The sequence below is a fragment of the Nelusetta ayraudi genome, unplaced genomic scaffold (assembly GCF_046127955.1).
Source record: "Nelusetta ayraudi isolate G7.1 ecotype Tasmania unplaced genomic scaffold, CSIRO-AGI_Nayr_v1 ptg000026l, whole genome shotgun sequence".
NCBI classification, from domain to species: Eukaryota; Metazoa; Chordata; class Actinopteri; order Tetraodontiformes; family Monacanthidae; genus Nelusetta; species Nelusetta ayraudi.
In genome coordinates, this window is record NW_027466076.1 from 6,916,451 (window position 1) to 6,930,000 (window position 13,550).

Below are 13,550 nucleotides of genomic sequence, written 5' to 3' on the forward strand. Positions count from 1 at the left end.
GCCGGAGTGCAGCATCTCACCCAGTGAAAGAAATGAGCTGAACGTGGACACGAGTCTCTCGTCGGCTTTCAAAATGTAACCGAATTTCTCTCATTCATCTTCTGGACCCGCTTCTTCCTATTCACTGAATTCAGGGTCCCGGGGGTCTGCTGGAGCCTCCCAGCTGTCATAGGGCGAAGGCAGGGTCCAGATACAACAGTGAGGCTTTAATAAGGAGCCAAACCAGCTGCCTTAGGGCGAATTACTCTCATTCATTTTCCCTACATCAGAAAGATGCGCCATCATTCAGTTGTTACTTTGTTTCAATATCTCAACTTTCCAATCGCAATGACGATCATTTTTAATCATTTTCAGTAATTTATCATATTAGCTTGACATTCAGCACATTAACAACGTCACCTGCTCTTTAATAACATTTGATGTTTGTTATCCTTCATTCTTTGCCTCACTGAATCTGCTCCCTTGGTACCAGGTTGCTTTGTAGGAGGCGGTGGTGGTCTACAGTGGTGGTGGTGGTCTACATTAGGCTCTGCATATAAATCAGGACACATTTTCCACCGTATACCTTTCCAATAAACACATGTGACCATTCGCTCCTCGTTGATGAGTTAATGTCAAACTAGACGGATCGCTAACATATGAGATGATACAATGAAAACAGTGCCAACCATGCAGAGCATACAAAGCCACTAGTTTAACTGTGTAAATGATGGGAAATGTGCAGATCTAGTTTCATATATGAGTGAGGAACAGAAGCAATGTCCAAGCATCACTCAGGTCAAAGTCCAGTCAGCAGTAATCATGATGGCATTGATCAGATGCAGTGAGTTGCACAGTTGGCTGAGATTATCTTAACGCTACATAGTTTCTAGTATCTATGCTGGTAAAATCAGTTTAATAGCAGACACCATGGCAGACTGATGGTGTCATGTCCTCAGTGTAAATGTATTGTAAGCAACACAAGAGACACAACAGTCATTCACTGCTGGACTTTAATGAAGTGACAAACAGCACAACAAGACGCATTGATTCAAATAAAGAAAAAATGAATAAATAATGAAGACACCTAAAGATTCAGCAGTCAAGTGTAAACAGTGGTGCAGACACTGCGGTCGACTCTCTGAAGCAACCACTGAGTCTCTCATTCAAGTCACAACATAAAACATTTTGAAATAGAAAAGTTGAACGTTGTGTCAAAAACAGACTGATTCCTATCTTTTTTTGGGGGGGGGGGGTTACGGTAATTCAGGACCTTTTCTAGTGGTAATACGGTGAATTGCTGCGTATCACGTAGAGAGACTGCGAGACTGGAGCAGTGCCGTCAATTCATTTCATTTCATTTCATTTCCTCGCCAAAACTCACTCAAAACTCCACATTTAACCTACAGAGGGAGTTGATTATTATTATTATTATTATTATTATTATTATTATTATTATTATTATTATTATTATTATTATTATTATTATTATTATTATTATATAACAACGTTGTTAATATGCCGAGTCTGTGAGAGCGTTTCATGGTTTCCATCTGCGCTCTGATTGGCCCTGCTGGTCGCTGAGGAGGCGGGACCTTTCGCGGAGCCGAGCATCCAGTGCGCCTACCTGTCACTTCCGGCTGCTATTTATCACATTTACCTTTTGCTTTTGAGCTGCTGCGGTTCATTGCAGCGTCCTTATTGGCTGATGTGCGTCATTTTATTGCATCCATCGCGCGGGTCGACCCGCAGTCGTGGAGCAGCAGACGTTGAAGAATCACTGCGTCTCAGCGCGTCGCCGATTAGCGCGAACCCAACAGAGAGCGGAACACGGCAGCAGCAGCAGCAACATCAGCAGCAGGAGGAGGAGGACGAGGAGGAGTAGCGGCAGCAGCAGCAGCAGCAGCAGGAGGAGGAGGACGAGGAGGAGTAGCGGCAGCAGCAGCAGCAGCAGGAGGAGGAGAAGCGGCAGCAGCAGCAGCAGCAGCAGCAGGAGGAGCAGCAGCAGCAGCAGCAGCAGCAGGAGGAGCGGCAGCAGCAGGAGGATCCCTGCTGTTGCTGAAGAGAGAAAGAGGTGAGCAGCGCAGTGCAGCAGGGACGAGCCTGAGCAGCAGCAGCAGCAGCAGCAGCAGCAGCAGCAGTCGGCGCAAAAAACGAGCAAAAAATAATAATAATAAAAAAAAATAAAAATAAATCAACATAAATCAAAACCCGCAGCCAAACGTCTCACACAGTCGTGACAGTCGTGTCGCTGCAGCGCCCCCTGCAGCTCGACTGCGATGTCGACGGAATCGGTGCGTTTCCACGCGCACCCCGGTTTTTTTTTTTGTCCTGTTCTCAGAAGCAGGCAGCAGAAGCTGCTGGGTTCTGACAGGCTTGCAACCACTGAGTGTTTTCACACCGAGAACCAAAGAGAGGGAAACTGCTGTCAGTGGTGCTGGCGTGTCAGCGACTCACAGAAACAAATGAACACATTTCTCCAAACAGTTCTGACAGCAGGAATTCAATACAAGATTTGTTTTTCATGTTTGACAATCACGTGATTGTGTTTGCTTTTCAATGAGCTGCCAACACACGCGGCCCGAAACTACGCTTGTTTGGAAACTGTTTCCTCCACACCCAGGCCGTCTGGTTGGTCAACTACCATCAACTACGCTACGCTGCTAACTGCTAGCAGGACTCATAGTGTGAGCTGCATTACTTTCAACTTTCCTTCTTTGCCAACACCAACCATATTTTCCAGAATCTTGACGCAGGCGTGGACAAACTATGGCCCAGGGGCCATACGCGGCCTGTTAAGCTTTTTAATCCAGCCTTCTGAACTTGGAGAAATGATATTAACAGTCAGTTAGTCATCAAACATCTGTGTTTCCTCCATGTTTCCAGAGTCATTTCAATCAAGAGCTAAACACCCTGCTGTTCTAGGGTGGTTCTGGAAGGTTCTGGGTGGTTCTAAGAGCTAAACACCCTGCTGGGCTAGGGTGGTTCTAGGAGGTTCTGGGTGGTTCTAAGAGCTAAACACCCTGCTGGTCTAGGGTGGTTCTAGGAAGGTTCTGGGTGGTTCTAAGAGCTAAACACCCTGCTGGTCTAGGGTGGTTCTAGGAGGTTCTGGGTGGTTCTAAGAGCTAAACACTCTGCTGGTCTAGGGTGGTTCTAGGATGGTTCTGGGTGGTTCTAAGAGCTAAACACCCTGCTGGGGCTTCAAAGACACTGATGTGGTTGCAACTTTGCTGTGCTTCATTTTCAGTTGACAGGCAACATGTTTTCTCCAGGATATCCCATGATGGATTGGAGCTGCTTGGTCTTCAAGCCTTCAACTTGAACATGGGTTAGGGTTAGGGTTAGGTAACCCTAGGGTAACCCTAGGGTAATTCTAGGGGAGTGGTTTAGGGTTAGGGTTACCGACCTGACACAACTCTGCTCTCTCCTCAGCCTCCTGTGGGCAGTGTTCAGCGTGGTGCACACCTCCGTACCAAACAGTGACGGCTTCTCCTCCTTCCACTAACACCACCGTCTGATTCTTCCAGGTGTGAAGTCTCACCTGTGATGCTGACGACAGGAGACGCCTCAGTTTAGTTGTCAAACGTCTAAACTATCACATCATTTCCCCAATGTTCACGAACGTTGTGGGTTAAACAAAGACCCCACAACGTTTACAACCAACAACAAAACCCACACATCAGACAAACAAGCGCAACCTCCACATCTTTACATCTCGGCCATACAATGCAAAAGTCACTGTAAACTCACACACACCTGCTGTATTATTCATCCATTCATCTTCTATACCCGCTTCTTCCCACTCAGGGTCCTGGGGGTCTGCTGGAGCCTCCCAGCTGTCCTAGGGTGAAGGCAGGGGTCACCCTAGGACAGCTGGGGGTCTGCTGGAGTCTCCCAGCTGTCCTAGGGTGAAGGCAGGGGTCACCCTAGGACAGCTGGGGGTCTGCTGGAGCCTCTCAGTTGTCTGAGGGCGAAGGCAGGGTGACACCCTGGACAAGTCGCCACTTCATCGCAGGGCATTTTAATAATATAATATATAATATCAGTTTAGTAATGTGTCTTAGTGTAATTATGTATTTTTTTTAATAGGATGAGAAAAGCCTGCGTTTCTGTTTCAAAAGCTTTTTATAGAATTGAATTGAATTGAAATGAAATGAAATGAACGCCTTTATTAATTCCACATTGGGGGAATCTGCAACACAACGCAGTGCAAAAAGAAGGAAAAATTATATGAATTAAAAAGAAATCAAAATAAAGGTAAAATATTTTCAAAGTAAAAGGGGAAACAAGATGTTTTGTATTATTTGCAGTTGTTGACGTCATGGTTTGGTTTCACAGTGTTTGTTCATTAAAGGATTCGTCGTCTCTCCGCTCCAGGCATGGATGAGCAGAGGCAGGCCGCCCCCGCCGCCGCCCTGACCTTTGACCCCCAGCCGTCCACCTGAGAGGATGTACCGTAAGAATGGCCTCTCGGACGGAACCAGCGTCACTTCGCTCACCTCAGAGGTAATGAGAGGTCGTTTGAGAGTCGAGTCAACACTCTTTAGTTTGTCCCAAGAAATAATTCTAGCAATTAAGAATTAAAATATATTTCAGAAAAAAAAAATATATATATATATATATATGAAATAAAGTTAACATAATATTAATAATATTAATAATGATAAATATATATAAATAATAATATAAAATATAAAATAAAATGTATTTTAAAAATTGTATGAATTATGAACTTAATTATATTCATAAATATTCATAGACAAAGAAAGGAAAAAAAAACAAGCCGTGTTGTCACTGAAGTGCGAGGGATAAAAAGAGTTTTTCATGATGAATGGATGTGAGCCATCACTGCTCATTGTGTTCATGTTTATTTCAATAATAAACAAGGTGTTAATGTGAGTGTGTTTGTGTGTTCCTCAGGCTAGCAGCAGCTCGGACTCAGTGGAAGGACCTTGTGTGAACTGCGCGGCTAAGAGCTACGATGCAGTGGTCTTCGACGTCCTGAAGGTGACGCCGGAGGAGTTCGCTGTGAGTGATGCCCGTTTTTTACAACGGTTCCGAAAAGATCAGAATCCAAGGAATTTTCTGCTAGCATTGTGTTGATATGTGTTCTTGTGCTTGGGTTAGCTTGGGGTTAGCTTGGGGTTAGATTGGGGTTAGATTGGGGTTAGCTTGGGGTTAGATTGCCTGAAACCCAATGTTCTTGTTTCTTCAGGGCCAAATCACCCTGATGGATGCGCCGGTGTTCAAAGCGATCCAGCCGGAGGTGAGAGACTCCGACCTGCTCAAGAGACTCATCTCTAATAGAACTCTAGTAGAACTGGACTTGTTGTTGCCATGGTGAAGGGTTTTGGGGCTCCTTTCATCCAAGAGGCTTCTTCAGTGCTGAGAGGAAAAGGTTGGAGAGTCCCAAGCGTTGAACCACCAGGAGGTGCAGGTAGGCGGGGCTAAAGGCTGATGGTTCCTACCTAAATCCTCTGGTGGTTCTACAGGTGGTTCCTGTAGTTCGCTGGCTTCCTACGAGTTCTCTCATGCTCTTGTAGCAGCGGAAGGGCGTCAGTCACATAGATAGACAGATAGATAGATGGATAGATAGATGGATAGATGGATAGATAGATAGATAGATAGATGGATGGATAGATAGATAGATAGATAGATAGATGGATAGATAGATGGATAGATAGATAGATGGATAGATAGATAGATAGATGGATGAATAGATAGATAGATAGATAGATAGATAGATAGATAGATAGATAGATTGATGTGGTTTATTGATCCCAAATTGGGAAACTACACTGCTGCAGCACTTAAAAACAACACCAAAAATAAACTACACAGTAGTTACAGTAGTTACAAAAACATCCAGGTGGTCTTCAAGTTAGAAGAGGTCCAGTTGGGGGGCAACTGGAGGACAGGTTCTTGACATCTTGAAGGCATCAACACCTTTGCTAACAGAAGATAGCATCTGCCCTTTAGCCCCGCCTACCTCCACCTGCTGGTGGTTCAACACTTTGGACTTTCCTACACCCTCTACCCAGAACTGAAGAAGCCTTTCAACAAGACCAGTTGCTCTAACCACCCCCCCCCCCCCACACACACACACACACTCTCCTGTATACAGGTATGTGTGATTCTAGTCCCACACTGCCCCCATGTGGCGTCCCCAAGTCAAGACACGTTTCATTGATCTACCACATTCTAGTATTTATCTAATATAATATGATATAATGTTATATATGTACATATGAATAATAATATAATACATATGTATATATATATATATATATATATATATATATATATATATATAATATTATATGTTTATTCATCGAGTACTTTGGTACACATTCAATTCTATCTATCAAGTATCTCTCTATCTATCTATTTAATATCCATCTATCTGGTGTCTATCTATCTATATCTCTATCTCTCTGTCTAGTTCCTCTCTATCTATCTCTATCTCTCTGCCAAATCTCTCTCTATCTATCTCTATCTCTCTGTCTAGTTCCTCTATATCTACCTCATTGCGCTCTCTCTGCAGGAGCTCTCCAGCTGTGGATGGAATGGTCGAGAGAAGCACAGTTTGGCTCCAAACGTGGTCGCGTTCACACGCAGGTTCAACCAGGTCGGTTCGTGTCATGGATTCTTTTTATTTATTTTGTCATTTATAATTGTGTGTGCTGCTCAGAGTGGAGAAAACAGCGGTGCCGTTATAAAAGAGGCCAGAAGGGGGCACTGAAGGGAGTTAGCAGGGTTGAAACTACACAAGCGTGTGTTGTTGTTGTTCGTGTTGATTGTATATCTGATCTGTCTTATTTTATCTTATGGTTCCACACTGATGGTTCCACTGGTTCCACACTGATGGTTCCACACTGATGGTTCCACTGGTTCCACAATGATGGTTTCACTGGTTCTACACTAATGGTTCCACACCAATGGTTCCACACGGATGGTTCCACACTGATGGTTCCACTGGTTCCACACTGATGGTTCCACACTGATGGTTCCACCGGTTCTCTGGCTCTCTATGTTCCAGGTGAGCTTCTGGCTGGTGAGGGAAATCTTGACGGCGCAGACGCTGAAGATCCGCGCTGGGATTCTGGGCCACTTTGTCAAGATAGCAAAGGTGAGGTTCATTCTGTAATCCTCTCTTCTTTTTTTTTTGTTGATTTTATTTTGAAACTTTTTATTTCAAATATGCAAATATTTGAGGAGGCTCTCTAACTTTTGCATTTGATCTTGTATGTGACATGTGACCAATCAAATCTCTTCAATCTGTTGAATGTGTGTGTGTGTGTGTGTTGGCAGAAACTCCTGGAGCTCAACAACCTGCACTCGCTGGTGTCTGTGGTGTCGGCGCTGCAGAGCGCCCCCATCTTCAGACTCAACAAGACCTGGGCGGTAAAACACAAACACATCACAATCACAATCACACAAATCACAATCACAATCACAATCACAATCACAATCACAATCGGCTTCATTGGCCCAGTTTGTGCAAACCAAACCAGGAGTTTGACTCCATCAGGGGTCTCCAGTGTCGCTTCTGGTTCCACTCCAGTGACTCACTCGGTGCGACTGAAGAGTCTGGGTTTGTTTCAACAGTGTGCAGCGATCACAACATCCCTTTTACGTGTGTGAAATTTTTTACTCTGACTCTGAAGATCTTGTTTGTCTATATCTATGTTACATTTAGAAACATTGAAATGATTGATGTAATGAAACAATGTGACACATAGACAAAGTTGAGTTCAGTTAATGGATTACATATGGACTATACATATGTATGTATGTATGTATATATATGTATATATATATATATATATATATATATATATATATATATATATAAATATGTGTATATATACACGCCACGGACGAGCTGCAGGCGCTTTGGGTGTGAATTGGGGGGGTAAGGAAGCCCGGTGTGGACAATTCCAGCCGGCTGACAGCACGTTTGGTATTGAGGGTGAACGCCGGCGTCCTCAAAGAAACCCAATGAGGAAGAAGAAGAAGAAGAAAAAGAAGAAAAAGGTGGACGAGGGAAGCCGGGGTTTGGGTGTGCAGGGCCACCGTAGTTCACTGGCAAGCTCAGGAGGGGGAGGGGGAATTATGTAGTTTTCGATACTGCGACTGGAAACGATTATAAATGAAGTTTTTCTTCCTTCTCTCTCTCAACGCGGTAGTTGATCAGTCGGAAGGACAAGGCCACGTTTGAGAAGTTAAACTACCTGACGTCCAAGGAAGAGAACTACATTCACATGAGGGACTACATCCGCTCCCTGAAGATGGCGCCGTGCATCCCCTACCTTGGTAAGCTAACACACCCGTGCTTTAATTCCGTCGTTGACGTCCTCGCGACGTAATTTAACAGCCGTGAATCCATGTTAAAGACATTTTCTTTCATGCTTCACCTCACGCGTTGCTCTTCTTAATTCACACCATTGAGAGACCACTTCACACGCTTCTCTTTGGTCACATTTAACCATCAACACGCATGCTGATGATTCGCTACTGTACGTCCTGCTCTCTAGCCAAAAAGAAAAGAAACGTGCTCAAAGACGTCTCGCTCTGAATCGGAGTCTAAAATCAATTGGCCACGCCCTTCCAATCCTCCCATCATGACATCCACTTCCAGAGAAGTATATTATTGACATCTGATCATGGTACGACCTTGTTCCATTGGGGCTGTCAAATGATACATTTTGTGATCGCAATGAAGTATTTATTATACATTTTTTTATATTTAGGCATTGAAATTTTTACCACAGTGTCTTCATTGGGAAACAAGTGAACACAAAAAATTATTTTCATTATGGATCTTTTGTATTACTAGGGTTAGGGTTAGGGTTAGCCTAAACAGGGTTAGGGTTAGGGTTAGGGTTAGGCTTAGCCTAAACACAACCCCCCCATCATGAATCCTAAACAAGAACAAATATGTGTCAAGAAGAATTTTATTTTGAAAAATAGAAACGCAGAGAATCAGGGTTAGGGTTAGACCCGGACGCCGACGACTCCTGGTTTGTGGAATTTGGAAAACTACGTATTTCAAATGAACCAAAACTCAACGACTGAAGGTGAAAAAATAACAAAAAACCAAACTTATAAGAAAAAGACAACAAAACTGAAATTGAGTTCCAGACTTGGACACAGATGAAGACGACTGAGATGAAACCTGAGACGACTGAACCAGATTTTGTACCCCCCCCCCCGAAATTGTAATTGACCATTGTATCGTCGCACGTCTACAACGTGCCACTGATTCTCTGTTCAAGTATGAGTGCAGGCTAAATAGACTTTCAATGAATGAGTGAATACTTAGAATGTATCGTTGTCGTTCATCCCAGGTATCTACCTGCTGGATATCATCTACATCGACTCGGCCTATCCCGCGTCTGAGAGCATCATAGAGACGGAGCAACGCACCAATCAGATGAACAACGTCCTGAGGCTCATTTCTGACCTGCAGATGTCGTGCAGTTACGGTAAGAAACACAAAGCCACGCCCTCGCTAAAGTGGACGTTGTTGTTTTTATTTGATTTTCTAGATTAGATGGTGATCTATACATCCTCGCTAACTAGTGCTCCTCCCACTCAAACTATGCAGACCTGCATATTCATTTATTACACGTTTCTAATTTAGAACTTCCATCAGCAGCGAGTTCCTCTTGGTCCAAGGTTCCTGAACAATCCTATTAAATTTGTATGGTTTTTGCATTTACTATAATTTCTTTTGGATCTGATCTTCAAATGACCAAGTTTCCGTGTCTTATTTTGGTTCACTTGGACTTGTGGTCCTCTTTTTTTTCTAGATTACTTGGTGAACCTGCCACACGTCCAAAAGTACCTGCTGTCCGTCCGCTACATCGAGGAGCTCCAGAAGTTTGTCGAGGACGACAATTTCAAGTGAGTCCATTGCAACGATGACCCAACAGGTGGCGTCACGTCAGCTTTTCTCTGCGCTATGTTTTTTGTCAAAGTTCGTACCGATTCATATGTGCCACGACGGCAAGTTACAATGGTAACACACCTGTGCCGAGCCAAGCCGAGCCGCACCACCCGACCCAGGTCACGCTCCAGGTTTCAGCTCTGGAGAGTGGGGACCGCGTCTGATGGAGACCTTTGTGTGTTGCAGGTTGTCCCTGAAGATCGAACCTGGCAGCAGTTCTCCTCGTATCGCTCGTTCCAAAGAAGACTTGGCCGGTAAGAAATTTAACCTATGAAATATACTTTATAATGTTCTATACCAGGGGGTTCTATATTTGGAGCTGTCATGGCTACTGTAGTTTCAAAAACCTGAGCGGTATTCTGTGACTCAGTGAGGTCCCGGGTCCCTCGTATCCTCCTCCTTTACATGGAACCGTCCTGGTGCCCAGGGTCCATATCGGAGTGAGTCGCACAGTGGATCAGGGAGGCACACGAGGGGATCAGAGACCTCCCACCCGGGCCGGACTTTGCCGACGCATACGCGTCCATCGCCCCCCAAAAAACTGGGCGGCTCGGACCAACACCACGTTCCCGGCAAGATCGTCCTCGTCCTGAAGTATTGTTGCTGAGAGTTACATCAGGGAGCGTGAAATCTAACGCAAGTAGAAGGGTTGGTGCTACTGTGCTTCTTCTTGCCATATGAGTCTTTATGGACAACCTGAAAGTGATCACAACCACTCCCAGTGCCTGGCGGATCCTCCCTGGTCTGGTCAGACTCATCTCTTGAAACCAGAGCTTTAAACCGAGGTCTATTGTAGAACCAACTGTCACTGAGAGATCAGTCCCCTGCGCCTAGGCCTAGGCAAGTGACTGGAGGCTCCTAACTCGGTTGGCTAGTGTAGATACGTCTGGTCTGCCTGAGGGGGCAAAGACAGGTGGGCATCTGGTCGTGGAGGACGTCTGAGCAGGTGTCAAAGCCCCGCCCTAAGACCGGGAGGTTGTGGGTTCGATCCCTGGCCGGGTCATACCAAAGACCATAACCCTCCCTGTTTGGCCCTCAGTATTTGATTTTGGACTTTGGGGATCGTGGGGGTTTAGATCCTTACGATGCGGCTTCAAGCCTCGCAGTCTTTAATCACAATGATCCATTCTGTTTTTTCCCCCCAGGTGTGTCTGAGGTATCGGTGATATCTTTCAGGTATAGACGACGGCCTACCTGCCCCGATGCTTCTGTTGGGATCCACACGCCCACCCCCCCCCCTCCATCTCATCACAGGAAGAGCCACAGTTTGGGAAACAAGTGAGTAGCGTCATTTCCGGACTATAAAGCCGCACTGGACTATGAGCCGCAGGTGTTTGGTCAGGAAACGGGTCTGCGGATCCTGTTTGCGGGGTCCCGCCGGTCACCTCGGTTAATTGGTACGGAGTCGGACCAGAACTTGAGGCAGTGACGCACCGGAACTCACAAAGACAGAGCGCATAAAGGACAAGAGAACGCACTGAACCCACTGAATCCACGTCGAACTGCTGTCATCGCGCTACGCTAACTTGACAAAGTTTTGTTGGGGTGGGGGGTTATGATTGCCTTCACGCGGGTCGGACAGAGACACGCTGCGGGCCACATAGTTTGGGGACCCCTGCTGTACAGTTTCCTCATTGGCCTTCATCCATATATGCACATACGTCGGCTCTTTTACTTCCCTGTATTCTGACTCGTTTGATCATCGTTGACCCTTTTGTTAGGAATAGTGAGCTAGGAAATGAGAATCAATTTTGATTCTCATTTTATGCCTAATCCTACTGCCCCGCCCCCTGCTGTGATGTATAGTTGACGGGCTCGGCGTAGACCCAAAAGTATTGATTTTCCCAGACCAAAAGCAAGACGGACTTAAAAGGAACCGGGCGCTAGCAATAGCATTCTGCTTGTGTCAACTCAAAACTCTCCTTTAGGTTCGCCCCAAAGGTTTTAAGGCAATAATATCCCGTCCGTTATCCAGACGGGACCATCATCCACACGCGGCACTACACACAAGGCAGACCTTGTCCTAAATGTTCAGCGTTGTGTATTTGTAAGCGTTTCATTGAATCTGCAGCCAATTAAATAACACGGACAAAACCAGTTTCCAAAGTGGGCTCGGCTTAAATGACTTTTGTAGGACTTATTTACAATGTTTTGTGCTTGCAAATAAAGTTCTAAAGCAACGGGCTCGCGTGCTAGCGGCGGTCTCTGCAGATTGATTGTTGTGTTCTTTTTTGGAACCCGTTTCGAGCGACTTCCCCGGTCGCCTGACGGCGTCTGGTCTTCGTCCGCAGTACGATGTACCAGCACGGCATGTCGGAGAGTCGCAGCGCCTCCTTCCCTGTGGAGAAAACCCGTCACTTGCTGGACGACAGCTTCCTGGAGTCTCAGAGTCCGACGCCAAACGACCCTCGCAGCACATCCGTGTCCAACGGCTTGACTCTCGGTAAGCGCTACAACTCAAGTGCATCAAAACCAAAGACTTCAATGAACAGTAATCTTTGATGGGATTTTTTTTAATATACATTTCAAGGCAGCAGTAGCAGCTCCTTTGGGGACGAGCTGTCGTCGGCCACCGAGAGGTGAAATACTGTCACTGCATGCTGTCTGTCGTACCCATTTTACACACTCAGCCTTGAGACGTTTACACAGGGGTGTCAAACTCGTATACGTAGCAGGGCCACAATGTAAAACTTGGAACAAAGTCTTAGTCCAGGGGTCCCCAAACTACGGCCCGTTTGGAGACCACTGTCTTAGTCCAACATTGATATATTTATTAAAAAATAAAATCTTCCTCCAAATAGAACATTGAACATTTTTACATGGACCCAAACCTTTTTCCACAAAATAAAAACCACAAAAACCTTAGATTTTCTTTAGAAGGAAACCTTTGCATCCAATCCTTGAACGGAGAAAATGAACCTGGATGTTTTATTGGTTCATTTCTGCACAGAGAATGATTGTGACCATATGTGACAAACAGGGGCCGCATGTACGCGACACTGGAACCCAACTGGAAGGTCCCGCTTGGCAACTCCCAGAGGAGCCACGGCTATGCTAACAGGTACGGTTGGCTGTCCCGGGTTACTTTCAGAATGGCAATGGGAATTGCATGAGAATTGTCTCGTGTATATTGTAATTATACCACGGTGAATGGTAAATACATCGTTCATGACAGGCCGGGTTAGGGTTTAGGGTTTAGGGTTGGACAGGTTGTATTTCTGCTTCAGAGGGTCAAAGGTCATGGAAGGTCCCTTGTCAAAGCAGTCCTCCACACGGTCAAGTCCTCCATGATGCCGCAGGGTCCACAGTCTTATTGTCAAGAGACACGGGTACGAGGTCGTTTTGTTTTGAAAGGTGTTTTTTAGGGGACGACCCGAACCCTCTTTTATGGACTTCATCCCAAAAATAAAATGGTGTGTCTCAACGAGGGCTGACCGCTCTTCTCCAGTCTAGCAAATCCCTTCCTCTCTCCGTCTGTCTGCCTTTCTTTCTCTGCCACTGTGTCTTATTAAAAAGCTAAAACCACGGCTACCTTGAAGAAGAACACGTTTAGTAGTTTCCTGCCATGCTGCGACTCTTTGCCAACGACTAAACTCTTTTTTTCTCTGTTTTCTTTTTC

The 13,550-nt window shown here is 45.4% G+C and overlaps 1 protein-coding gene across 1 annotated transcript in view; it reads left to right on the top strand.

Moving 5' to 3' along the window:
• Positions 1-1,527: 1,527 nt before the first annotated feature.
• Positions 1,528-13,550, top strand: part of LOC142890438 (ras-specific guanine nucleotide-releasing factor RalGPS1-like) — a 15,212-nt gene continuing 3,189 nt past the window's right edge. The window contains exons 1-15 of the mRNA XM_076029464.1: positions 1,528-2,053; positions 4,357-4,485; positions 4,900-5,007; positions 5,195-5,245; positions 6,524-6,607; positions 7,019-7,108; positions 7,291-7,383; positions 8,169-8,295; positions 9,330-9,467; positions 9,795-9,888; positions 10,118-10,185; positions 11,077-11,209; positions 12,223-12,374; positions 12,462-12,510; positions 12,912-12,992. Of these exons, the coding sequence (XP_075885579.1) occupies positions 4,429-4,485; positions 4,900-5,007; positions 5,195-5,245; positions 6,524-6,607; positions 7,019-7,108; positions 7,291-7,383; positions 8,169-8,295; positions 9,330-9,467; positions 9,795-9,888; positions 10,118-10,185; positions 11,077-11,209; positions 12,223-12,374; positions 12,462-12,510; positions 12,912-12,992 (1,325 nt within the window). The 5' untranslated portion in view covers positions 1,528-2,053; positions 4,357-4,428. The remainder of the gene's footprint in view (positions 2,054-4,356; positions 4,486-4,899; positions 5,008-5,194; positions 5,246-6,523; positions 6,608-7,018; positions 7,109-7,290; positions 7,384-8,168; positions 8,296-9,329; positions 9,468-9,794; positions 9,889-10,117; positions 10,186-11,076; positions 11,210-12,222; positions 12,375-12,461; positions 12,511-12,911; positions 12,993-13,550) is intronic.